The sequence below is a fragment of the Lagopus leucura genome, unplaced genomic scaffold, assembly GCF_019238085.1.
Source record: "Lagopus leucura isolate 7727_CA_CO unplaced genomic scaffold, USGS_WTPT01 Super-Scaffold_739, whole genome shotgun sequence".
Lineage (NCBI taxonomy): Eukaryota > Metazoa > Chordata > Aves > Galliformes > Phasianidae > Lagopus > Lagopus leucura.
Window position 1 is genome coordinate 8,261,557 of NW_024962255.1, and position 24,705 is coordinate 8,286,261.

Sequence of the window (24,705 nt, forward strand, 5' to 3'; positions counted from 1 at the left end):
CTGACTGTGGGGCTGTGATGTGTGTTAATGAACAGTTGTGGCACTTAACTGAGATCATGGGTTGGTCACATGAATATATATAAAAGATAGGACCGGAGATTTTTTTCCCCCTTTTCGCTGCAGTTTGTCTGCTGGAAGGACTGAACAATTAGAAGAAATGTTTGAAATGTTTGAACACCACATAAGTCCCCTAGTCTGTAAGGAAAATGAGCTAGGAATAATAGAATACTGCTATAGTTAAATATAGTTATTCAAAATTGTTTTTAGCTACAGATGTTATGCCATTTTAGAAACTTAGACTAAATAATGTCAGATCTTGTTTGCTTTTTTAGTATGTTACTCGTTTATTGGGAAATTCACAATTTAAAACAGCTGGGAAAGGGTTTGGTGTTCACTAAGTAATCTTTAAAATGTGTACATTTCAGTGTTACTCTTATAGAGCTGTTTAAAAATGGCTGAATTGTATATTATAGTTATAAAGTTCTGTAAACACGCTCCACTGTGTAAATGACAGGGAAACGTGAAATGGGAAAACGAGATAATTCTGCAGCCAAATTTTATGTGTTACAGACTTGATAAAACAGCAAATGGGTTTCTCAGTTTAAACAATTTGCAACTTCCAGGAACGTGCGTGGAGGTTACAAACACTGTGTATAAAATAGCAGCAGAAAATAACGTTCATTCTCCTCTAGTTCTCCCTTTGATGTTTATGTCAAGACGAAGGAGTTAATTTATCTAAGAGTTTCTCTGCGTGAGTTGGACTGTACAAAAGCAATCATGTAGAAATAATAGACTACCATTGGAAGTGCTGTACTATTGCAGTTTTAATAGCTCTTCAGTTCTGCTCAGCAATTAGTCCATACATTTTATGGCTGTGTCTTTAAGAAACTGGCACACTCAGCAAAATCAGAGTAATTGGGAGATGATGCAATGTGGAGAGAAATCAGAGGAAGAAAATTAATTGAAAAATAGTGTTTTCTTTGTTTTTTTGTTTGCTTTCTTTGGAAATTTTAAACACTGCAGTAGTAATTACCGGTTAGTGAGATTCCTGCAGAATGTAAGTTCCACGTGGCCGCATTTTTGTGAATTTATTTTTGTTTGTTTTTAAATTAAGCTACAAAAGAGGCAAGCTAAGGCATTAGGAAGTTTTGCTTTGCTTTTCTCTTTGTGAAATTGAGTGAGGGCATTAATTGTGATCAGGAAGAGTCTTTTGGTTTTCTTCCACTCTACTGACCAGTGCTGTTGGAGGAAGTTCTCAGTACCTGTCAGCATCTTTGAAAAGTGATGAGATAGATCATGGAGAATATGTGAATTAGTTCATAATTTCAGAGCTACTGAACTGAAGGGACTGCAGCAGTCTCTCTGTTTCATGTCCACTGGAGAAGGTGCTGCTCTTTGCTAAAAGGAGTATGAGCAACTATCTTCCAGGGGTAGACAGTGGATGCTGGGACTTTCTTCAGATGGCTTTTTTTTTTCATGTATCACCACTCAATAAGGAAGCAATTAAAAAAATGGCAGTACCTCGCTCAAAAAACAAAAACAAAAACAAAAACGTTGCTTATTTGTAGGTTTCTCATCAGCAATTAGGATTTCATAATGCTTTTTAATGGATTTATTGTCCATTATGAAGCAAAGGCCAATGAAGCAGTGAGAATTTACATTTCAGCTTAAGTTTGGACCTGGATAATATATATCGTTGTGTCTTGGTCATTTAGTGATCAAACAAGCATTTCCTTGCTCCTTCTGGGCTGCTTTGTTGGTCTTAATGCCATGAATTACTGAAGGGCAATGGCTGATAACCAGTTGACTAGAATATGAGGGCAAACCTGCTTCTTAGCTGAATAAGCAGGGGAACAGTGAGAAGAAATAAAGAGGTGTTACTGCTGCTGCACATAACAGAGAAAATCATTATCAGAGCCTCTAAGAGCTAACATTTTGTTTAGTCATTCAAATGATTATGGCTTTCTGCAAAAGGACGATGCTATTTCATGGGATAACTGCGCTGCTAATGCTCCACTGCATTGTTCTGTAGAATCACAGAATGGCTTGAGTTGGAAGAGAACCTAAAGCCCATCCAGTTCCAGCCCCCTGCCATGGGCAGAGTTGCAACCCTCCAGATCAGGCTGCCCCGGGCCCCATCCAGCCTGGCCTTGGAACCTCAGGGAATGGAGCACCCACAGCTTCTCTGGGCAGCCAGGTCTGTGACTGCAGAGGCCTCCCTAATCTGGTGAACAGGCACATAGTAGGACCCAGTCCTACAGAGAAGGAACAGGTAAATTAATGATGAAACTAAGGCACAATTATCTAGCAGTGAGGGGTAATTACCCAGGGGAACAGCTTAGCTAGAGGTAACATAGATTCTTTATTACTTCAAGCTTTTAAATCAAGGCTGCTTTCCAAACGACATGATCCTTACTCAAACAAGAGATACGGTCTTCATCCAGCAGTCACTCTGAAGTTGTATAGGCAGAAAGTAAACAAGGCAATAATATCCTACTGTTTTCTTCTGGCATTGAAAACCATTGCTGTATTAAATCACTTGTAGCATCTGGGTCAGCAGGGGTTAGGTTGTGCTGGACTGTTGCACATTCATTACTACGTAGTAAACCAAACCTTCCTAAAATTTGCTTTGCTCTCAGCACCAGCCCAGATGCTGTGAGCAGTGCCCGTCTCAGAGCACCAACCCTTGCTGCAATCTTGGGAGCTCTGCCTGTTCTCCAGTGGGGAGCCCAGCTCAGGGAGGATCTGCCTCATTTTAGATCACTTAAATGATTGCTGCCAGGGGCTTGCTCCTCAGCTGAAGCGTAACTGGAAAATGTAACTTGATAGCATCTCATTTAAATATGCTCTTACAACTACAAGATCTTGTACAGACTTAACCAACTCCATGAGTTTTCCCCGATGGGTCCTTCACAGACATCTTCAGTCACCTTACCTCTTTCTGTAGTAGCTTTAAAGAGAGCATTAATTAAAAAACAGGTGTTTGTAACAAGTGAGTAATAGAAGAGGAGGAATTCATTTGACATCAGCAGCTTCAGCCTGCAGAAAGGGTAAGAGAATATGTGAAAAGGCTAATGGTGATCATCCTGCTAACATGAATGATGTTCACAGGCACTGATGCTGCCCAACACAGAAACGTGGTGTGACCTCCATCCTCCTCACCACCCTCCTATGTTTCCTAGGGGATCTGCAACTGCAGAAGAAGCTGACCTCCCACTGAAAGCAAGTCTTGGCTATGGGTTGCCATGTTTATTTTCAGGAGGTGTTCATTCTCCTTCCCACTTCATTCATTAAATAAAACACTTCATCTTTCAAGTCTTGTTAACCTCAGGTGAACTTTGGAACTCTGTTTAGGTGATCCTGTGTCCTTTACATGCTTCCACAGAAATAGAGCACAAGTTTGAAGATCAGACTGAAGATTATTCCTGGGATATTTAGGACCCATTTGCTCAGAATACGTGTACAAATTCAGCAGTACAGTTGCCCTCATTCCTTTATATATCCTGATTTTGCAATGAGCCACAATCATTTGACCAGTTTACCAAAAAAAAAAAAAAAAAAAAAAAAAAAAAAGATGGCTCTTCATGGTTTTTTTTGGTGCTGGTGGTTTTGAAAGGCACCCTGTAATTAGGCTGAATATATGTACGTTGTGAATGTTTAGTTACGATAGAGATAGGTTTATTGTAAAACAAAAAAAAGGAAAATTACCTAGCTGCAAATCCTAGCAGTTGTTTAGTTTAGAAGTTTAAGTCAATTTATGGAAGTCTGTGTTTACTGTCTTCAGAACTTGATCATGACATTGGAATGTATTTTGGAAAAAAAGACCCTATAAAATGAAATCCACATTTACGGGTAGGGAGCACAGAGCACTTAGGATCAGCAGTGAGGCTGGAGCGTGTCTTTGAAGTGCAGCAAAGAGGAAAGCTTGCCAGTGCCATTTTGGATTTGGAAGGCTGTGAACTGATACACTCAGGAAGTTGTAATGCTGTGTAACAGAGGACGGACCCAACACCATTAATTTCATGGTGAAAATGTGGACCGTGATATCCCAGTGACAGCAGTCTGGAGATAAAACTAGATCTGAAGCACTTAATTTAAAATAAAACTTTATTATAAAAGTCAGTTCTCCTAAGATGCTGCTTTTGTGCTGCGCTGTGAGTAATCGCCATGACTCATCTCGCCTCTGACATGCTGCAGCCATCAACATTCCCAGCCACGAGTGTTGCCCTTTATAAAGGAAATATCCTATTTTTGGTATGGCAATGTCCTCAGTTTTAAAGAATTTTCCTCTTTTAAAGCACTCAGACAATTAATGCCTCATGCATGTATTCAACAATAGTTGCCTAGCAACCCTCAGAACTATTCGGGAGAGCAAAGAGAGCTGAGATGAATGAACCTCAGTGGCTCCCATGCAGGTGAGCCAGAGAAGGCACATGGCTGTGCTGCCTCTTGGGGCTCTGCATGTGCCCATGGGGAGGAGCAGCCCCAGAGCAGCGTTGCAGGTTCCAGCTGGAGCCTTGGTCAGAGGCTCTGTCAGGGGCAGAGATGGAGCAAGAGGGCAGTCCTGCAGCCAGGTGCAGTTACAGAAGGGAGCAGTTTGTTGGCCTTCTTCGTTTTGGAAGCCTACGCCAAAACAAGATGGATAAAGTAGTTAAAATAAATAATAGAAAACAAATGAGCTCTGCTTAATTGCCAAGAAAAATTTTGTTGTCTTTTATTGCACTCCACCTGCAGCTAGAGTAGAGTCCTACTTAGCTTATGGAGATTTCCAGGCCGAGGTCTAAATGCAGGACATTGATGTGTGACACTTAGCTCTGGCTCTTCTCTGGTGCTGCCACTTGATTCCTACTTTTTCCCTTCTGGTGTAAATTCAACCTCACATGAAATTTTTCTCACTCTTCTGGAAGATGCCATTTGAAGAAAATAGAAATCTTTCCCCCACTAATTCCCTACAGCCACCATGTTTCTGTTTCCACATTTTGATCTTTTTTTTCCCGACAAAGAGATTGCAATGAAATTGTTGGTGTGGGGCTGTAATGCCTTAACTGTATCAAGCTGAGCTGAAATTCTGCTTTGGAGAGCCCTCTCGGCAGCAGGGCTGCAGGCGAGCACCGTGGCAATGCTGGTGTGTGCCCATCCTTTGCCCATCCCCATCTCCACACCCCCATTCATGAGGAAAACAATGAAATTCTGGCATTTTTCAGTTGGATAGAAATTGTATTTTTGACCATCTCAACTTCAAAGGTGAAGGTTAAGAGAAAGATTGTGATCTCCGTGGTGATGTAATTTAGATCAGAATATGGCATTGAAGCTTTTTGGTGTTTTCTCCAACACCCCATGACTTGTGTGCCTCTTGGCTGCCGACTCTGCTTTTGGTATGTATTGCTGTTATTTGCATGTGGAAGTGCCTCAGGAGCCCCACATAAAACACTGGTTCACTAGTTTTAGTGGCTTTTTTAGATTAGATGTTAAAATGTTGAAATGAAAATATGTAGGGGGTGGTAGGGAGGTAGCAGACGCACAATGGTAATCTGAATAATGTGATTTTTGGGGTCGCTATCTTGTGACTTAGAGCTGAAAAACAGTCACATATCTTGGATGTCTGATGCTTTCACTCTTCCTGATAATAAAAGGCACTTATTTCTGGCCTTGATGGCAGATGCGATTTCAAACTTAAAATATGCCATGATCCTATAGTCTGGTAGTGCTTTCTGGCACTGGTCAGTGACTAAATATAGCCATTTTTGAACTGCTACGATAAACCTGGAAGTAATGTTCAGCAGAAAATTCTCAGACAATTCCATAGACAAATGTGGAATATGAAATGACTTTTCTGGATTGCATCTGGTTCGTACTGTATATGCTTTTGTGCCCTGTCTCTCTCATGCCCACGTTTTCCAACTGCTGTCTTAAAAAAATGTTTTGTGGTATGGCTAAAAGTTAACTGAAGCATCTCAGTGATTCGTGTTGGTTCATGCTAAAGCAACAAATAACATAAAGGGTTTTAAATCCCAGCTCTTTCATGCATTCCTTTTGGCTTTGTAAACCATTTTGCCTTGTTTTTATGAAAAGAAGATGCATTTACTGGAAAAAAAAAAAAAAAAAAAAAGCAAAAAAAAAAAAGCAAAAAAAAAAGCATGTGTTTCCCAAAATTGCCCTCAAATGAATATTGTCCAGGAACATGCAGATTCTTGCATTGTGTTATGGGATTAGTGGTATTCATCTATCATGCATAATGGGCCAGGTGATATTCAGAGAGGGAAGACAGTCTAACATCTCATTTTCAAAAAGATTTTTGTTTTCTGTTTTTTGTTTTGTCTTGATAAACCCTTCCCTTCCTTTCCCCTTTCCCCTTTCTTCTTCCTCACTTCCCTTCCCCCCTTCCTTCTTTCCTCCTTCCCTTTATTTTCTTTTTCACATACATTCCTGCTAATCTATGTTTAATTTCAAGATGGTGTCTTTGCTAGAAAGATAATCAAATGTAATGTCTTCCACAACCTCTTCATATGCATGACTGCGTAAAGCTTGTGTAACAGTTTATTATTATAAAATTAGTATAGCATAGCATAGAGCAAACTGGGCCCCTGGCCAGATGAACTAGACAATGAATAGTTATATAAGGTTTTGAAGCACATGTATTAGAACACAAGCGCCCTGTATTTTCTTCTCAATTGTCTGCTGTTTGTTAATGTTTCCCTTTCAATGTGATTGCATCTCAATTTAATAGCACTTGCCATTTCAGGGTTTACTGTGCCAGCACTCACATGGTTACATCCCCTCTGTGCTGCAAAGCCTGCATCTATATTAAAACCAAACTAGGCAAGGTTAGCTAATGGGTACTTTGAGAGATATGCACTTATAGAATTAAGTGATGTATGTAATTGTTAATTTTGTGTTAACAAGTTTGAAAAATGTGTTTCACCAATAATTGTAATGCTCCGTTCTGTGCAAAGTGTGACATTTTAATTCTTGTTGAACAGTTTCCTACCTCTGCTCTGTGTTTTCATGGCAGGGTATTATTTTGCAATCAAGATAAAAGCATTATTTATTAAAGTTCTAAAATATTACATTACTGGAAGTTTTAAGCTGCAGATCAATCTCCTGTTTCATAAAAGCATTTCATTGATTTTTTTTTTAATTGGCCTTTGAATTAAACTTAAGTTCCACATTATGGATTGCATATGATTCCAGAACCAGGGTGTTTTTTTTTTTTTAGTGGAGACGTTAGAGTGTTTTAAAGGAAGTAACGTACCTGTCACAGTACTGTGGGAAAGGCTTGCATTTGGCATGTGCATCTTTGGTGCTGTCAGCTCCCAGCCTGCTGCATTTTTGGCACAGGGAGCCAATTGACTTGGGCTGTGGGAAACCTACATTCAGCACTGTCAGTCCTTGTGTCTTTTTCTGCGTGTCCAAAAGAGCTTCTGTTACAGATTCTGCATCTTTGGGAGCTGAGTAGCAGCACTGTGATATTTCAGGGGCAAACAGGGCAGCCTGGCTGCAGCAAGGGGCCACTCAGCCATTGCCACCAGGAGGAGCAACTGGTGCTGGTGCCACTTCTCTTTTTCCATGTGCAATCCCCAGAGCCCCAGGAGCCTGGCTCCCACACTCCCTTTTCCTTCCATCCTCCCGCTTCTCATTTCACCACTTGCCTCTTTTGCCTCCAGCCCTGCCCACTTCCTGTCTGTGCCAGCGTAACTCCATTGCCCTCAGCAGCCCTTGGTGGATCATCCATACCACTGCAGGCTGGACACACACCGAGCTATCATGTGCAGAGATGTTGTTCTGCCATCCCGTATAGGCCTGCCCACAGAATGGCAGAAGGTGAGGCTCACCTCACCCCCTGTGCCCAATGGCTTGGCCCAGTGGTGAGGGAGAGTTATCGTGTCTACCAGTAAGAATAAAGAAAGGACAGGTTGGGAAGAGCATAATAGGCTCAAAACACAGTAAAAATAGTAAAGGAAACAGTTTGTGCCTAATTTGAAACCAGCTGATCTCCATGGTGATTGCAACAAATGTGTGCTGTGCTCGGCTGTTTTGTGGAGACAAAGGTTAGAAATAGGAGTGTATACACCTGGTCACAAGACTGTAGAGAAGTAAAAGGGCAGGCACCCTCCCATCCACTGAGTGGTCGTGTGAAGGTCCCCAGGGGATACAGGGAAAGGCCTCACAAACAGCCATGGGGTTGTGGTGTCTGCCTTCCTGGTGCATCTCCAGAAAACCGGGCTTTATGAACTACCTTGAATCTTATATTTCAGCAGTGCTGTTCTGTGGAGAGTCTGATGGGCTGTGGCTTCAGACAGAAATAGCGTGGTAAAAGAACTTCAGAAAGGAGGCAGTAAACGTGAAACCTTAGATAAATAATAAGACTAATATACTTGCCACAGTAAATAATAGTACTGCAACTCCCCAAAGGTCTTGAGTGACATTGTCTCAAAGTAATTCCTTATGTGAAATAGAAGCCTGAGATAAAATTTCTGCCTTAAGTTACAGATACTTGAGACAGAGGGAAAAGGAAGTACATTAATCCTTACCAAAGAAGAAATTCCTGTTCATGGTAGTCTGGAATACTATCATGTGATGAGTCAGAAAATTCATATTGTTCACGTCTGCAGAGGTCAGGCACGAACAATATGAATTGTTAATGGATCCTGAGCTTTGGCGTGCAGATGGGTCAGATGGCATTCGCAAACAGACCCCTCTGCTGGGGCTGAGGGTATGGAGAGCTTCTGACTGCAGGAGGTCCATGGGAGCTTCTCCTGTTAAGGACTTTAGAGGGAAAGGAACTACACTTTTGAAATCCTTAGTCGTAATGGAAGGATCTCCAGAGGCAGCTGATGAAGACATTTGCGTGTGTTACACTGCACCAAGATTTAGTTTCTTGAGTAAATATTGACCAGTTTGACCTTTGCTTCTCCTTAGTCAATATTTATCTCTTGGGATAATGAATCTTCATATTCACCTCTGCTGAAGCCCAGATCTACTTAATAATGTACTTGGAAATCTCTGAGAGGTGCTGGTTTGTCTTGAAGATACTTTATCTGTTTGGAATTAGATATACAGAAGCTTTGGCCATTCATGTCGCTCTGTCAGGTTTCCTAAACAAAGCTAAGTCGGGTCACGTCTGGGTGGGAGGCTTCTAGGAAAAACCCAGATCGCTGCAGTCAGCATGGGCATGGGACGGTCCTGTTGTTGGAAGTGGGATGAGGATTCCTGGGTGATGTGAAAGCCCTTGCAGATGCTATTGGGAGGGGAGGACTGACTGAGATTAGAACATAAAGTTCTTGCCATGTATTTCATGCAGCACTGAACTGAAGTTTTTGAGCTTTCTGAACCCCGTGCAGCCTTCCAGGAGCCTAATCCCGCTAAACACGTGGGAGGATTGTGCAGAATGGAGGGGTTGGAGCCCTTCCAGGTCTGTGCTTCTGTGGTTGCGGCAGTGGGAAGGGCGGTACGTCACACGTACCTGGCTGTACAAACCCAATTGCTTATCTTCTCAGAGGTTTGCTTTGCTTTTACCCCGATTATGTTTTACATTGCCATATGTACTTCTTGTGATATTTCATTCTCATCAAATTAGGAAGAGAAAGCCTGATAATTAACTTAGGATATATAGCAACTGAAGCAATGTTTGTCATTTTTACTGTGCAATCAGTCACTGATATTACAGGTGGCCTGTGAGGCTCTGAACCAAATTGGACTTGTTTTTGTAATCTTGTAACTATCGGAGGTATTTGTTTGGGGAAAGGGCATTGAGAAAGATGAGAATTTTAAAATTGCACAATTGCAGCTGGAAATAAACAGAGCGGCAGCGTCACGCATGTCTGAAGAGCGTGCTGCTTAGTTTTATAGTAACAGTATTTTAAGAATGCTGACGGTACACAGGAAAGCAGTGAATAATTCCTGTTGCAAAACCCCGTTGGTTTGGTACAGTCAGAACGCTGAGGCTTAATCGGCCTGGATTGCTGGGAGGAAAACAGGACATTAAGGGGAAAAAAAAAGCCTGCTGAAGCAGGAGTGATTTATCAAAGCAGCATTCGAATAAAATGAGGGCTTGGCATCCTGACTTGGGATAGGCTGCAAAACGCATTTCTGTTTTTGTGAAGGTTTTTTTCCTGATGTGCCTGATCGACTTGTTTTAATGCCGGGGTTATTTACATTGCAGGGATGGGCCTCTATTATGCAGGAAATTGTCCAAGCCCCTACAGCTGTATTTTAAATTGAAATGATTTTTTTTTTTATGAAGTGATTGTGCAGACTTAATTTAGTAATCTATTATTAAATTTATAGTTCCAGGCTGCATAAAGCCTTTATATAGAACGAAAATGGGCGCATACAAAGATCGACGCTATATATACACCTGGTTCCGTATAGTAAATCTCCGACATATGTTGTCCATTTCCAGAAACAAATAAACCGCCGCTTTTGAAAACTCGGCTCCGTTTCCATATTAGGGAATGCGCGGGTCCCGGTGCCCGCAGCTCCGCGCCGGGCTCGCTGCGCTGCCGCTCCCGCCTATTTTTAGCCATGAATGAACGCGGCGGGGTGGCGGGCGGGGAGCCGAGCGGCGCCGGGCAGAGCCGAGCGGGGCCGAGCGGGGCCGGACGGGCTGGCGGGCGGGCGACGCTAGAGGGCAATGACGGCTGCGCTCGGGCCGCAGCAGCCCGGTAAGGGGCTCGTCGCCCCGCCGGCTCCGTGCGCGTCGCCCCCAGCTTCCGCCGCAGCGGGTAAGCGGCCAAATAGAGCCGTTCCGAAGGAAAGTACGGCGGGGCGGCTCAGAAGGCTGCTTTTGCCCAAATAAGGCTATATCGTAGACCCCGTCTGTTCGATAGCGATCGGCTGCTGGTCAGGGCCCGGTCAGTGCCGCGCCGTGTCGGAGCCCTGCCCGTGTGCCGGTGGGTCAGTCAACCTTCTGGCTGGGCTTTCTGAGTCCTGGAGCCTGGCACGGGCTGTGGAGCGGAGGCGGGCTCGGTTCTGCACGTGTCGGGGCAGTTTCACCGAGCTGCCCAGGTTCGCGCTCACTGAACGCGGCCAAACAATGGGCAGCAGGGCATTACAACCACCGGCTTCCATCCTCTGGTGGCCGTGGAGATGCCGCTTTTGTGAGCGCAAAGTTACCAGAGTTACCACCACCACGCCTTACTGGAGGAAACTGCCTGCTTTCCCCTAGCCTGGCGTGGTGGGCAGCAGCCCAGCCCAGCCTGCCCAGCTCCTGGCCATCCCAGAGGAGATGGCAGCCCCAACAGCTGTGTGAGGGTGAGGACGGGAGGCAGTCCTGGCGGTATGCACTGCAGTGAGTGTGGCGTCAGGGAGGGATGGTGCTCCACAGTTGCTGCTTGTCACTTTGCTAACATCTTCAGATGGGGTGGTTGTGCCTAACCAGTTATGATTGCAGTGCGATGATAAAGTGCGGAGAAAAAAAAGAAAAAACATTGTAGGATTCTTACACTTTAAAAAAAAAAAAAGTGGTATTGATCTCTGGTATTATCCACTATAAATCAGAAATGAGAGAGATTCAAATAATGTATTTGTAATTTTCATGTTTCGTGCTATTGGATGATCATAGCTTCCTACTTGCTGTTGTCATTCCCTTAAGCTCTCTGGAAACGATCCATTTTATGCTTTCTGTCTGAATTTCTGTCTATTTGGATTCACCCCAGTGCCCACCCTCCACCAGTCAGTTACCCATCTCATCTGCCTATCTACATGGACGTGATCGGCTGCACAGCCATTGTATTGCCGAGGTATGTAGGTCACGTCTCCATTGGGTACTGCTGACTCTGCTAGACAGCAATTTAACAAACGCTCGCTTTTACAGGAGAGAAAGGGAAATATTGCTAGGGAAGCCTTCTTAACGTTTGCTGTGAGCTTTTATTTGCCTTCTGTTTTCTAATGCACTCTAATGGGAAGTCTACTCTGTGTGTTCTGCTGAGTTCTGATGAGATTGGCTGACTTGCATGGGTTTGCTTTGCGCTTTCCCTTCTCGCTGCTGTTTCTGTACTGCTTTTGTCTTGTATATCACACAGTCTGCCTGTGCCTTCTCAACTCTTCCCTCTTTCTTTTTTTTTTTCCTTTTTTTTTTCACCTAGACTTGCATATTGTTGCAAAACTCCTACAGAAGCCAGGGCCCCCACACCAGTTACAGCCTCCCAACATGGTCTCTAGGGTAGGGACCACAGGTTTCTGAGGTACTGCAGACCTTGTGGAACTCATGGCCAGCCCCATGAGTGTTGCTGCCTGAGCACAGTGTTTCACCTTCAATCAGATGGAGTTGTGCTGTTTCTGTGAATTCAATGCTTAGCACCACCTCAACCTCAGAGGCCTGAATAGCCCCTGTAAGGTCATCAGAGGTCTTGGCATGCTCCCAGTCTTTGCAAGTTAGGCTTGTGCTTTGCTGAATCAAGGCTGTGGCTCTTCAAGCTCCTTGTGCTGTACAGCACAGTACTCTACTGTATTAGTTCCTGTATTCTAAGAGTTTCTCACCAAAAGAACCCTGAGTCATCTGATCTGGTATGAACCAGATAGTGGCTCATCAGCCAAAATTGCCAGTGAATGCTTTCATCCAGCCCACCACCTTTTTTCTAAAGGAGAAGAGAAGCAGCTGTTGGAGCGAGGAGCACAGCCAGACAGCTGGACTCTGGCTCCTGCAGCCAGCTCAGCTCCCGCAGTGGCGAGGCTGTCCTAGCAGCACTGGGACTTGGTCAGGATCGGCACCCAGCTCCAGCCCTGTGCATGCCCGGTTCTCTTCTGCTTTGCCCGCCAGCACATGGCTGGCTCAGGCCTTCCTAGAAGGTCTGACAGTTGAATGTGTGCATGCCTTGTGCGCTGGCCTCAGCTCTTGTATATGTCAGTGCCAGTGCCTCAGTGCGCTTCACTGCGCCTCATGCTTCCTGAGTACCTGCCTTTATCTCCTTCATGGCACCTATATTACCTGGTTAACTCATTTCTCAATCATTTCGCTGAAACGCAGCACAGGCTGAGCTGCTCGGGCTAGCTCCAGAAGGCAGGCTTTGTGCCATAGCATCTCCTACCATGGCACACTGGGCTGTATTTTGAGGTGGCCCGTGAAGTACCAGCTGGGATTGAGCTTCAGGTTTATGCTGGAGTAGTGCTAGGCATAGCTGGTTATGTTTGACTTGGTTTTCCCACTGAATTGTTTGTGTGAATTAGCCCGCGTTAGCGTTGTGCCAGGCCTGGCTGGTGTCATGGTGAATGTTACTGTCAAGGACCTCGTATTTATTTCACTAAAGAAAATGCTGAACATCATCAAGTCTAACAGCAACCCCTGTGGAATCCTACCAGCAATATTTTTCTTTGTTAGAAATTCCCCACTGATGCCTGTGTTTAGATCTATCACTTAGCCAGTTTCTAATCTATTTAATATTTGCTTGACTAAAATTATGTAGTGTTATTTTTTAATCAGAGTGTTGTAGTGTTATTTTTTAATCAGAGTGTTATCTAGCATTAAATCAACAGGCTTGCCGAAGTGCAGGTAAATTCCCTGCATGCTGCTGGTTTCTCTAATCAAGTTTGCAGTTTCGAAGTATAAAATAAGGTGCTTTATTTGTTTTCTTTTTTGTTGCTCTAAGATCTGGTTTATGTAAAACCGAGTCAATTGACTCGCTTTAATTATATTCTTTTGCAAGCATATCATCTGGCTTCTCTGCAAATATGGAACAAATATTTACCAAACACCTCTGCCTCTTTCTGAATCATTAATAACAATTCTGTCATCTGTAGCCAATAATAGGCCTACCCTGGATTTTTTTTAATTATTGTTATTTTGATTTGCTCTGAGGACTACTTGCATGTCACACATTTGTCAGGCATAGATTTTTCTCTAAAATCTTCATCTTCCCTTTTCAATTTACTGTATTTTGTAACCGTTAATATATGCATAAATTTTGGCAAAGAAATATATCCTTTTCTGATTTTTTTTAAACCCGAATTAGTCAGCAGGACAAAACAAAGCCCTTACAGCAGGAGTCTTAATTAACTTCCAGCTATGCTGAAATAAAGAAAACAAGACCAAGCCTCATCCTGAATCTTGTCACTGTCTTCCATGGAAACTAAAAACATTTTGCTTTTGGCACAGTTAGCCAACCTGATATTTGCAATGCCTCTAACTTCTCTATTAAAAACAATACTGTTCTGACCCATAATCTGTGAAAAATACCACCTTTTTGCTATTTTTTTAGAGATTGTCTGGTCAGGAGGGGGGTCAAAACAGCAGTCTGCAGCAAGTCATATGTCTCCACATTAATCCACACAAGGAAGTGTCTGTTTCAGTTATTTCCAAATGAGGAATGTTTTCTTTAGAGAGGTAGCAAATTGATTTTCCCCACATGGAGCATGGGCTATCTCATTTCCAAAACAAAACTTCCAGGAATGGCTCCACAAGTCCTCCCTTTCTGTGTGTGAGTTAGAAAGCAGTGTGGATACTCTGTGCTCCTCACATGGTTGTTTGCTGTGTTGCTCCAGCATTTCCAGGTCAAGTCTGACACGTTAGGCGATAAATCCACAAAGTGTATCAATTGTGGAAAGGAATAAACAAGTGTTTGTGTTTAGAAAAGGCTTCAAAAAATTGGGTTTAGTATTCCAATTGCTTTATGAACAGCTTGAGTAGGCAAGAGGCGTCTGTTTGTGGGGCCTCCAGAGGACAAGAATGTTAGCTGTTGGTAGGTGCTCATTGCTTGCTGTTATAGATGTACTTAGGAGAGAGTTTCTCCATATTCAGTTGATAGTGTTGTTTTCTAAACAAAGATCTAGGCTGTCTGATCCTTTATTTTTCAGCCACTGTAATTTTTGATTCTTTGATGCAATACCAGGTTGTTTGCAGCTTGCGTCTCCTACCAGCTGTTCTCCATACCTGGGCTATTCATGCTCCAGGCCCTTTGACTTGGATGCAGTCTCCAGGAAGCAGGAGCTTTTCCATAAACTTTGAGGGTTAAGGGGGAATGAATGAAACGCAGAGTCTGAAATCAGGTTGCAGAAAAGGGCTTGAGGTGAAGAAAACAGAGACAGAGGAGATGAAGAAATCCAGGAATCAGCTGAGACTCCAGAACAGTATGTGAGATTAACTAGCCTTTGAGCAGTTTTTGAGGTTGTGCTTAAATCTAGCAGTATGTATTTTTGAAGTTTCAGATACTGCAGAATGCCAGAAGCCCCCTAGAGGGGTAAGTGTTAAAACCATTAAAACTGTTAACTTTCTGTTCATTACATTTTAAAAGGTGCAACATGCAAGCATGTTTTTCAGGCAAGAGCTAACTTTTGCCAAGCTGCTCTAGGGAAGTCCTCATCAACCAGTCTTTTGCCACCTTCCAGCACACATGATTGGTTCATGGATGGTCTGGAGTTTTGTGGCCCTTCTTCTCACCTTGACTTTGACAGCCAGGCTTCTCTGTATGGCACCTCCTTCTTCTGTTCAGCACTCAAATCACGACTAGCTCTGTGATCTGACACTGCTGTTTCCACCTGCCTGAGTGGGAAAGTCTCCTAGTCTGTTCTGCATCTACTGATGGTTTTGCAGCTGAAAGGAGAGAGAGAAAAGAGGGTGAGAGCTGCAAGGTATTTGAAGGACTGGCGCAGTGCAAAAGGATTCTGCAAGTACACGGCCTGCTAGGTGTCCTGCACCTTGTAGAAGGAGAGGAAGCGAGACTGTTGATTAGAAGGTATGCTGCAGGTAGTCTCTGGTGAGCATGTTTCTGTTCTGCATCCAGTATCACAGTGCCTCCCTGTTCATTAACTTCTCCTTCCACCCTCCAGTGCTCTACCATAATCTTTGCTCTGTGATTGTCTCTCTCCAGTGCACCTGCATCTGTCACGTGTACGGCTGATCTGATTGTACAACCCACCTTACATGCATACCCACATCTTTCCCTGGCACTTTGCTGATGACTGTGAACAGTTTTGCAAGCTCATTCTTTCATGCTGTCATATTCTTGCAGTTGGGAAAAGCAGTTGCGCCTCTTCCCTTTATCTTTCCACAGGAGAGAAGTGTGGTCACAGTGGCAGCCAGAATCTGGTTGGCAGTGTAAGCTCTTAAGGCCGTTAGCAATGCTGAGCACCTATCCTGGTAAACTTCTCAGCATAATACAATGACTCTTTCCTCTCTCTTTTTCTCTCACTTCTGAAGTGTTTCTGAGAAGCAGGAGTGTCAGCAAACAAGAATCAAACGTCATATCTGGGAATAGTTTCTCAGGTCAGAGAGACCTGGAAAAGGTGAGAACTTTGATCGTAGCTGTTACGACTGCATAGATGTTCTCTGGAGTAGGTAATAATGGAGTAAATAAGTGTAGTGAGCAAGAAAAAGGTACATGTTTTAGGCATGAGTACTGGACTGTTTACTTACATGGTTTGCTGAGCAGCCAGCAAGGTCCAAGGTTATTTTGGACTCGGCATGAGTAAGTGATCCAGGTATGACAAATGAGGTAATGCATTCCAAGCTCATTAAAGCCTCTTGGCTACACCACCAGTTTTGACAGAGTGCCAACATAGCTTGACCTCAGCTATGTGAAGGCCACTATTTTTTTTAACACCCTCCCTATAACAACACATCTTTAACATCAGTCAAAATAAGTCTATCTAGAGTGTTACGGAGAAGACTGAGCTCATTTGGCTTCCAATGAAAATCAGATGCTTGAAAAGAAAAGGATAGCTCTACTAGGACTAACCTGATGGGTTACCCCAAGACCATGGTCGCTGTCAGTTGACTTACTTGTGCATCCCAGGATGTCCGTGCACGCATGGCACTTCACGTTCTTAGTGTGGGCGTGGCTCAAGTAAGAGCCCCCTGACTTGATAGCAGGGAAGATGTTATCTTCACCTGCATCAACCTGGGGATGCAAGTGGAAGGAAAAGCTAATGTATTTACTGGCTTTTTATGATGGCTTACACTCTTCACCTTAGGTGGTGTTCAGTCCCAGCTGAGCTTGGCAGCTGGCACAGATCTCATTCTCTACCTTCCTAGAGCTTGGCATCCCATGTTTGACCCAGATCTAAGAGTTGAACTAGTTGGAGATGCTTGGCAATGCTCCCGTCTCCTGCATCCAGAATCCTTGAGAGCTGGGGGGTGGAGGTGATAGTAGCAGAAGAGCAGTGGCCGCTGGCACAGAAAGATTATATTGTAAAGCTAGAGTATCTCTCACCACATGGTGAGGAGGGCTGGTGGCACACCACTGGCATCTCCAGCTCCTCCCCTCCCTCTCCTCCCCTCCCTCTCCACTGGCATAGCCATAAGCTGTTCCTGCTTCTCTTTTTTCCTGCCCAGCTGCTGTGTCCTGCTCAGTTAACATTTCATGGCTTTCCCAGATCCCTCCTGTCAGACAGCATACAGCGTTTTGTGTGGCTTGTGGTCACTACCTGTTCCCAGACAGCACCCAGGACCCATTCAGACACAGACAAAGAAACAACATTCCTGTCTTTGGGCAGGTTCTTATAAATAATTTTCTTTTCCCTGAGGTGGCAGTAAGATGTATTGTAGAACAGGAAGAGTGGTTGAGATACGCTTGTCATCATGGCTCATGTAGCTGATGATATTCATGGCGTACCCATTTCACGCACGCTCACTTAATTGGGTGCACAAGTCTTTTACCAAATAATAGCTGAAAAACAAAGCCCAGTGCACATGCATGCTGGTTAATGACCACACATTTGGTTCTTTGTGGTTGAATTAGCTCTTTGTTCACCTTGAATTTGTGTTGTTGGGACAGCAATGCGGTGGGCTCCGAGCAGCAGGCTTGTGGAGTGCCAGCAGCCTGGTCTGATGCTCAGGGAAGGAAAGCAACCCACTGACACAGAGCAGGCATTGGAGGAGTGCTAAGTGGGCACTGAGCCCTTCTGGGAGCTCTGCAGCACTATGGGCATTCTCTTCTACTCTGGTGATGTGTGACTGGGTGTGTTTTGCCTGGTCACGCCTGAGGAGTGCCAGGACTTGCGGTGAAGTGGCTTTCCCTTCTGTGTTCTGGATTGCTCTCATGGCTACAGATTTTGCAAGGAAGATAACTTCATGCTTGCTGCCATTTTCCATGTGAGCCTGCCCTTTGGGATGGCTGGCAAGTGCTGGATGAGCTCAGCTCATCTCTGGAGTTTTCTTATCTGTGAGATGCATCAGGAAGCACAAAGAAAGAAAGGAAAAAAATCACAAATTGGCAAAAGGGAACATGTCAAATGTGCAGGAAGAAAAGTATAGTGTTGGAACTGGGAGCATACTGTCTCCCTTGTAGGCCTGTTCCAGGCTTTTCCACTGAAGGGGTGGCAGAGAAAAGCAAACATTTTTCTGTACTTGTTTATTCATTTTTTTACATTAGTTCGCATTGCTTTAGTTCTCACCTTCTGGGAACGTACAAGTTATCAGTTCTCACTGGCACAAGTGCTTTCAGAAAGTGAATTTGAAAGCCATATGCACAAACATGTAAGGAAGTTGACTTGTTACAGATGTTCTCAGGTATTTCTGCCAGAAGTCCCTCTCCAGCAAGAAAGGAGGAGAAGCCAGTGCATGTTCATTTTGCTGTCCGCTCCGTGTTGAGCATGCAGTGCTATCAGGAATGCTGACTGGGACTAAGCCACAGTGTGTTCATAAAGTTGCTTTAAGATCATTATGAATAACAAATTCAGGAAATCTGCAGCGTGCTCATGAATATGTCATAAATGAAACAAAAATGAAAAAAAAATTAAAACAAGTGTGTGCCTTGTGAATTATTCGTTCAATCCTTGTCATATTTCCTTGCTCAAGAGAACAAAATGCATCTGACTGCAATATAAATAATCTTCGAATAATGCATCTATTTAGAATGATTTAGGAAGCAAATGTTAATGGATTTGTTTCAAGTGTGACTGGAGCTATTGCAAATGTTTTCTTTGATGGGGCAGCGGCAAGGGCTTTCTCTTTTGCTGCTGGTTCCCATGGCACTTTCTGGTTCTGGTGCCCCTGATGTGGCCTGGTGAAGTGAGGGCGGTGACAGAGCTCAGCAGTGTGGTGCTCAGGGGCCACAGGAGGCCCCAACGCCAACAGTGTTTGTGTCCATGCTTGGTGTACCTGGAGTCTGGTAACAAATGCCTTTCTGCTTTTAGAGCTTTTAGCAAAGCGTGAGGAGTGGTATAGCACAGTGCCACAGCTTGGCATAACAAGTGTGTTTGGAAAACACTGAGCCTTGAACTGGTTTCTTTAGTTAAAAAACAAAAAAAGAGAAGGAAGGAAGAAAGAAAAAGGAATGTCCACGCACATTTGGCCCGTGCTGTACCACCTCTGTGTTGAGGATGGGCTGTGTCGGGGCCCATCCAGCTGAAGGCTGGGCTCCGCTGGTGTGTGAGCCAGCATGTAGCACGTGGAGGAAGCACGGCTGTCTTCTGAGCACCCTGCCCAGCATGGCACAAGCACTGGTACAGCTGGCATGGCCTGGGCGCGGGCAGCATGTGGCAGCCTGCACCCTGAGCTCCCAAGCCCTGGCTCTGGCACGGGGCGGAGCGTTCGCACAGCTGGGGCAGGGTGCAGCCCGGCATGGCAGCGCTTGTGGGGGCAGATAGAAATGGGGCAGATGTTTGTCAGCTGCAATGGGTAATCACTGCTTTATCTCTTTGTTTGATTCTGCTTGCTAGCCTCAGATGACATTTTCCAAATTGCTTTCTGCAGTGCTTTTCAGTAAGCAGAATGTGCTTGGCTGCAGATAGATGGAGATATTTCTGAAGGACGATAAAGGCGTTTTTATACGTACACAAATGGGGACTTGCACACGTCCGCATACCTGCGCTCGCTGTGTGCTGGTGCTGGGGAAGGAACAGGATGTGTCTGTCGGACTTCTGGTGTTAAACCCAGGGCTTCTGTTTTTCTCTGAGCAGACCAAATAGGGCGCTGTTACTCGAACTACAAAATCAAATTAGCACCCTTTATTGTGTTTGCAAACTAATTAAAATGTAAAATGTCCTGAAACCACTGACTTACTGTGTGACAAATGTAAGATTAGAAACAATTAGAAGGCACTCAAGAGGTTTGTGGTGTTTAGATTTCTGACATTGTTCTAATCATCCCTTTAAGTAATGAAAACAATGGTTACCTAGAAATTAAAGGTTTAAGGGAAATTATCTTCTTCAGTACAGTCATTAGTTAATGATTGTTTATCATTTTCAATGTTGCCAGAGTAGTTGGAGGCTGATTTTTAAATCCGAAAGCAGGCAGGACACGTAATAATGAGCAAACATCTGCTTCATCTCCTATTTCTATATGTGATCATAATTTATATCATAATATCGTTATTGAAAGATGAGCCTGGTATTTTTTACAAAGATCCATTTCCCACAGCGTGGCCAGGATTTAGTCACTGTGTTATTTCAGAGCCGTTTTATCTTAAGAATTGGACAAAACTGAAAGTGATTCATGTTAATTTATACGTGTGGTATGTAACCCTTATGAAACAATCAATCACTTATTTCAGTACTTGTCAACTTCTAGAGCTAGTTATGTTTTTTGATCCGTTTCAGGACTCAGGGGTAATTTTATTTTTTTAAAAACTTTTTTAGAAGAACTTTGACAAGAATGACAGAGTATATAAACATTTCTTGGAGCTGTAAGGAATTTTAATATTTCAGAACATTTCTAAAAACAGATGTTTCCCAAAGTTGGAAGTAGTAGTTAGTGCTCTTACTTGAAGATTAACAATAATAAATGCAGCAGCTCATTAATGCAAAGTTACCTATTAATATTCTACTTTGTTCTTTTTTGTACCATGGAGAAATATTTGTGCTTTCTCTCCGAGTCCTTCAGAGACCAGTGTTTGACTTTGTATTAATTAGTTATGTGAAAGTAGAATAGATTAGCCTTGGGGAATATGATATAGAAATGTATAGTGTGTCAAGATGTAACCCGTGGAGGACGGGAATCTCATAATAAGCATTTACTGTAGACAGATGTGTACATTTCTGTGACTGATTGTGGTGGAATTATTTATGATGCTTTCAGCTGTTAAGAATCCAGTATAAGACAGTGTACTCAAATTGTTCTCCATTAATTTTCAGCACCAAATCTTAAAGGCAGACCACGCAAAAAGAAGCCTTGCCCACAGAGAAGAGATTCATTAAATGGCATTAAGGATTCCAACAATAATTCTGAAAGCAAAGCTGTTGCCAAGGTAAATCACTTGATAATATTCCTTTCAGTACATTCTCCTTTTTTAGGTACGGCCCTGCCTTTGTTTCCCAGCATGTTGTTTCCAAATTAGAATGTAATTTATTTTCTTGGGGAGATAAATGTAATTTTTTGAACAGTTTTATTCTTTACTTTAAATCTCGTCTGTGTTGGAAGTTACCAGTACCTATAATCGCCTAACAACCTAATGCTATCAGCTTGTTGGTAACTGGTAGTGTTTAAGCCTTCTTGGCACCCGCTGTTAGTTTTCACATTCTGTGACACACAAACATAGTTTGTGACAGTATCTTCAAATTAAAAATAAACCAGGGAGCAGCTCACCCTGTTACAATGCACTTCTAAATATAAATTTGAAGATAAACAGAGTATGAAACAAGAGCTGCTTAAATAATGGTTTCTAAGAAGCACGCACAAATGAGATTACTCTGATGTTAAGATCTTGACTTTAAAAAAAGGGGGAGGGTTGAGGGATGAAGAAGAGATTCAGTACAAATGCTAAAAAAAAAAAAAAAAAGGATAGATTCTTTAATACTTCACATTGAGCTGCATATTCATTCCAGGGTCTGCTTTAAAGAGTCTTCTTTATTTGCTGCAGTGCTTAGCCCATGCTGAAAGTAAAAATTGGATCCTTGCTTTGTGTTTATGGGCATATCTCTTAGTTATTTGTGGGTTTGCGTCTTTTTACTTAAAATTACTTAAAAATGGAGTTTTTGTAGTGTAATTTACGTCCTATTTTCTCTGTTGTATGTGTGGTTTTAAATAGGAATTTGATTTTCTCTTAAAATAAAAGCAGCACAAATGGCTCCTTTGAAGATGATTTAATTTGAAACTGTAAGATGCAAAGATGGAAAATTACTTAGAGCAATACTTCTTGATTTTTATCTCTGTCAGAACTTTGTCACTGTTGATACTTTCGAGCCCCTGCTAACCGTATTTGCATAGCCTGAATGTTTCACCCAACTCCTTGTGAGCCCATTGTTTCACTAAATTAGATGGATGTGTATCTGGAAAATGCTGCCATTGTTGTGACCATCTCTTTAGGAAATACAGTGAATCTATAGATCCATTTACTTTCGTATTGTTATAGGCAGTGAATGTCCTGGGAGATTAGGAGGTTAAAGAGGTCAAGTGGAAGTGTTCTGCTCTGGGTTTCTCATAGGAAGGCAAATTAAATTCCACCTCCTCCTCCTCCCTAGGAGTTCGGTTAAAATTGTGCCTTCTGTTGATGACGATAAAAGAGGCTGAAGTTCATGATGAAGCTCTGCCCTTAAGTTACTGTTTCTCTTCTCTTTGTGCCCTATTGTGCTCAGTTGGAGGCTGTACTATCGTGTTGGACAGGCGTGGTAAAAGGCGATGAAGCCTGGTGTGCTGAGTTGCAGGGTCCTGCCAGATTCTATAGAGTTTGCCTGAATGTTTTTGCTCTGCAGAAGAATGTGCAAAATCTACAGCGTGAAAATGTCTCAATTTGCCTTAATTCCCCCACCCCAGCCGTTTCTCATGTTAAAATATTGCTAGCAAAATGCAGCATGTGCTGTGTTGTCAAAGCACCCTGCTCTTTGGCACCTGATGCATAGGTACTAGATAATTAAAAACAACAGCAACACTTCATACCAAATTATTTACCCTCTCTGTTTATATTTGGGTTCACCCTACTAGTCAAATGAGAGGATATTTCAGATAAGAAGTAATTCTGTCTATTTATCTAGTCATACTGCGCTCATCATTGTGCAGATATTAATAGCATTAATTATCTTGGCCAGCTTAATTTCATTATAAATAATAGACGTGCTCATGATATAATGTCCTCGCATGTAGTCACACTGACTTCACTCTGGCTCTTCACATCAGTCTGTGTTTCAGGGTTGTGGAAATGCTTCAGTAAGAGGGGGGCAGTGAATCAAAAACCCTCCAAAGCAGATGCACTGCACTTTTAGAGACCTTGCCAGTGGGTTCCTGGGGACAGTGGAAGTGTATGGGCAGGGGATGGAGGCCCACCTGCTGCCCTGTCCTTGTGAGAACACTGAGCTGAGAGGTCATCAGCTTAGGCTCCATGCTAGCTTAACCATCCGATTTTCTTCTCTAACCTTGCTCCAAATCTGATGAATGCTGCAGCAGGTCCATAAAAAGCAGAGTTGAAAACAGCTAGAGTAAGTGGGACAAAGCCACTTGTGCTAGGTGCCAAAAAGTTTTGGTGATGGTCCCGGCCTTGTTCCAGCTAAAATCCCCTTCAAACAGAAGTTGTGCAGCTTTCATCCTCAGTTGATGGCACCCAGCATCTGACTGCAGCCTGACTTCAGCACAGTGGTCAGATGGCTCTGACGGAGACACAGAGACTATAGGGTTTGGGCAGGGAAGGAGCAGAGATGGTGTCGAGACCAACACAGACCACACGTTTGTATTGAATTGCTGCATTCTGTGTTCTCAGCTGCCACTGACTAAAAATCTTTATACATTCGTACAATTTAGATTTCATCAGGCACGTTTACCTTGAGCCATGAGCAGACAGATTGTTTTGTAGGGTTTTGCTGTTAACTTGGCACAGAAGAGCATTTGGCTGGGTAGAAGCACTGAATATAGGTGGCTTGGTGGAAGTAGAGCCACAGGGGAACAGACCTGCAGTCTGGGGCCTCCAACTGCTGCTGGAAAGTGGCATAGTCATGTGCCACCTCTTGCTTACAATCTGGTGTCTGGGTACTGCATCCTCCTGTTGCCTATTGGGGAGGATCCTGGGGAGCTCCCTCCTGCTGGCACATTTGGTGAGGCAGGCCTGGCTCTGCTGGAAGGCACCTGGAGGCTGTCATAGTGCCCGTGTCGGCACTGCTGGACCAGCTTGTGTGACCCACAGGCCCCAGTGTGACCCTCACTGTACCTGCAAGCATTTCTTACTTGGTGCTCCCAACAAGCATTCCCAACGTGTGTAAAAGTGCACTGGAAGGCCTTTTAGAACTGGCTGATACAACTGTTCTGAATATCTGAAAGGATTAACTTGTTACACATGGAAATTGTCCCCAAATGAATCTACTCATTACATCTCCTAGTGCAAATGCTAAAGTAAATCTCTCACTTCATTTATATGGCAAGATCTGGAAAATTAGTTTAAAAGTTGCCAGGATTTGCTTTTCCTGCGGCCACAGGTGGCCTGGCATGCTCTCAGACGTGAAGATTTATTCTGAGAGCCTCAGACTTTATCTGATTGAAGCTCTAAAATACAGCTCTGTAGTGGTCTGCTGTGTGTGTGACCTCTGGCAGGAGAAAACAAACCCCTGCTGCACCCATGATGCTCACTGGCTGCCTGATTCTGGCGCATACACCTCTGCCTGAGCACGCAGGCAGATGTGGCCAGATGTTTCCAGAGCCCACTGCAGCACGCCCCGGCCTCCATGCTGCAGCTCTGGGCTGCCTTACAGGACCTTAGTCCTTGTCTTCGTTCTGAGTGTGCTGTGCACAACGAAGCTGCAGCGAAAGAGCTTTACCTCCTCTGGAAATGGAATCCCCTCTTTACAACAAGTTCATTCTGCTTTCTGACTGGACCAGGCAAGAGAGCGAGGCCAAGCAAAATGCTGCATTTT

General features: G+C 43.5%; 1 protein-coding gene across 1 annotated transcript in view; it reads left to right on the top strand.

The window, feature by feature from the left end:
- Positions 1 to 24,705, top strand: part of ARID5B (AT-rich interaction domain 5B) — a 119,070-nt gene that overhangs the window by 60,386 nt on the left and 33,979 nt on the right. The window contains exon 6 of the mRNA XM_042863137.1: positions 21,007 to 21,119. Coding sequence (XP_042719071.1) covers positions 21,007 to 21,119 — 113 coding nt within the window. The remainder of the gene's footprint in view (positions 1 to 21,006; positions 21,120 to 24,705) is intronic.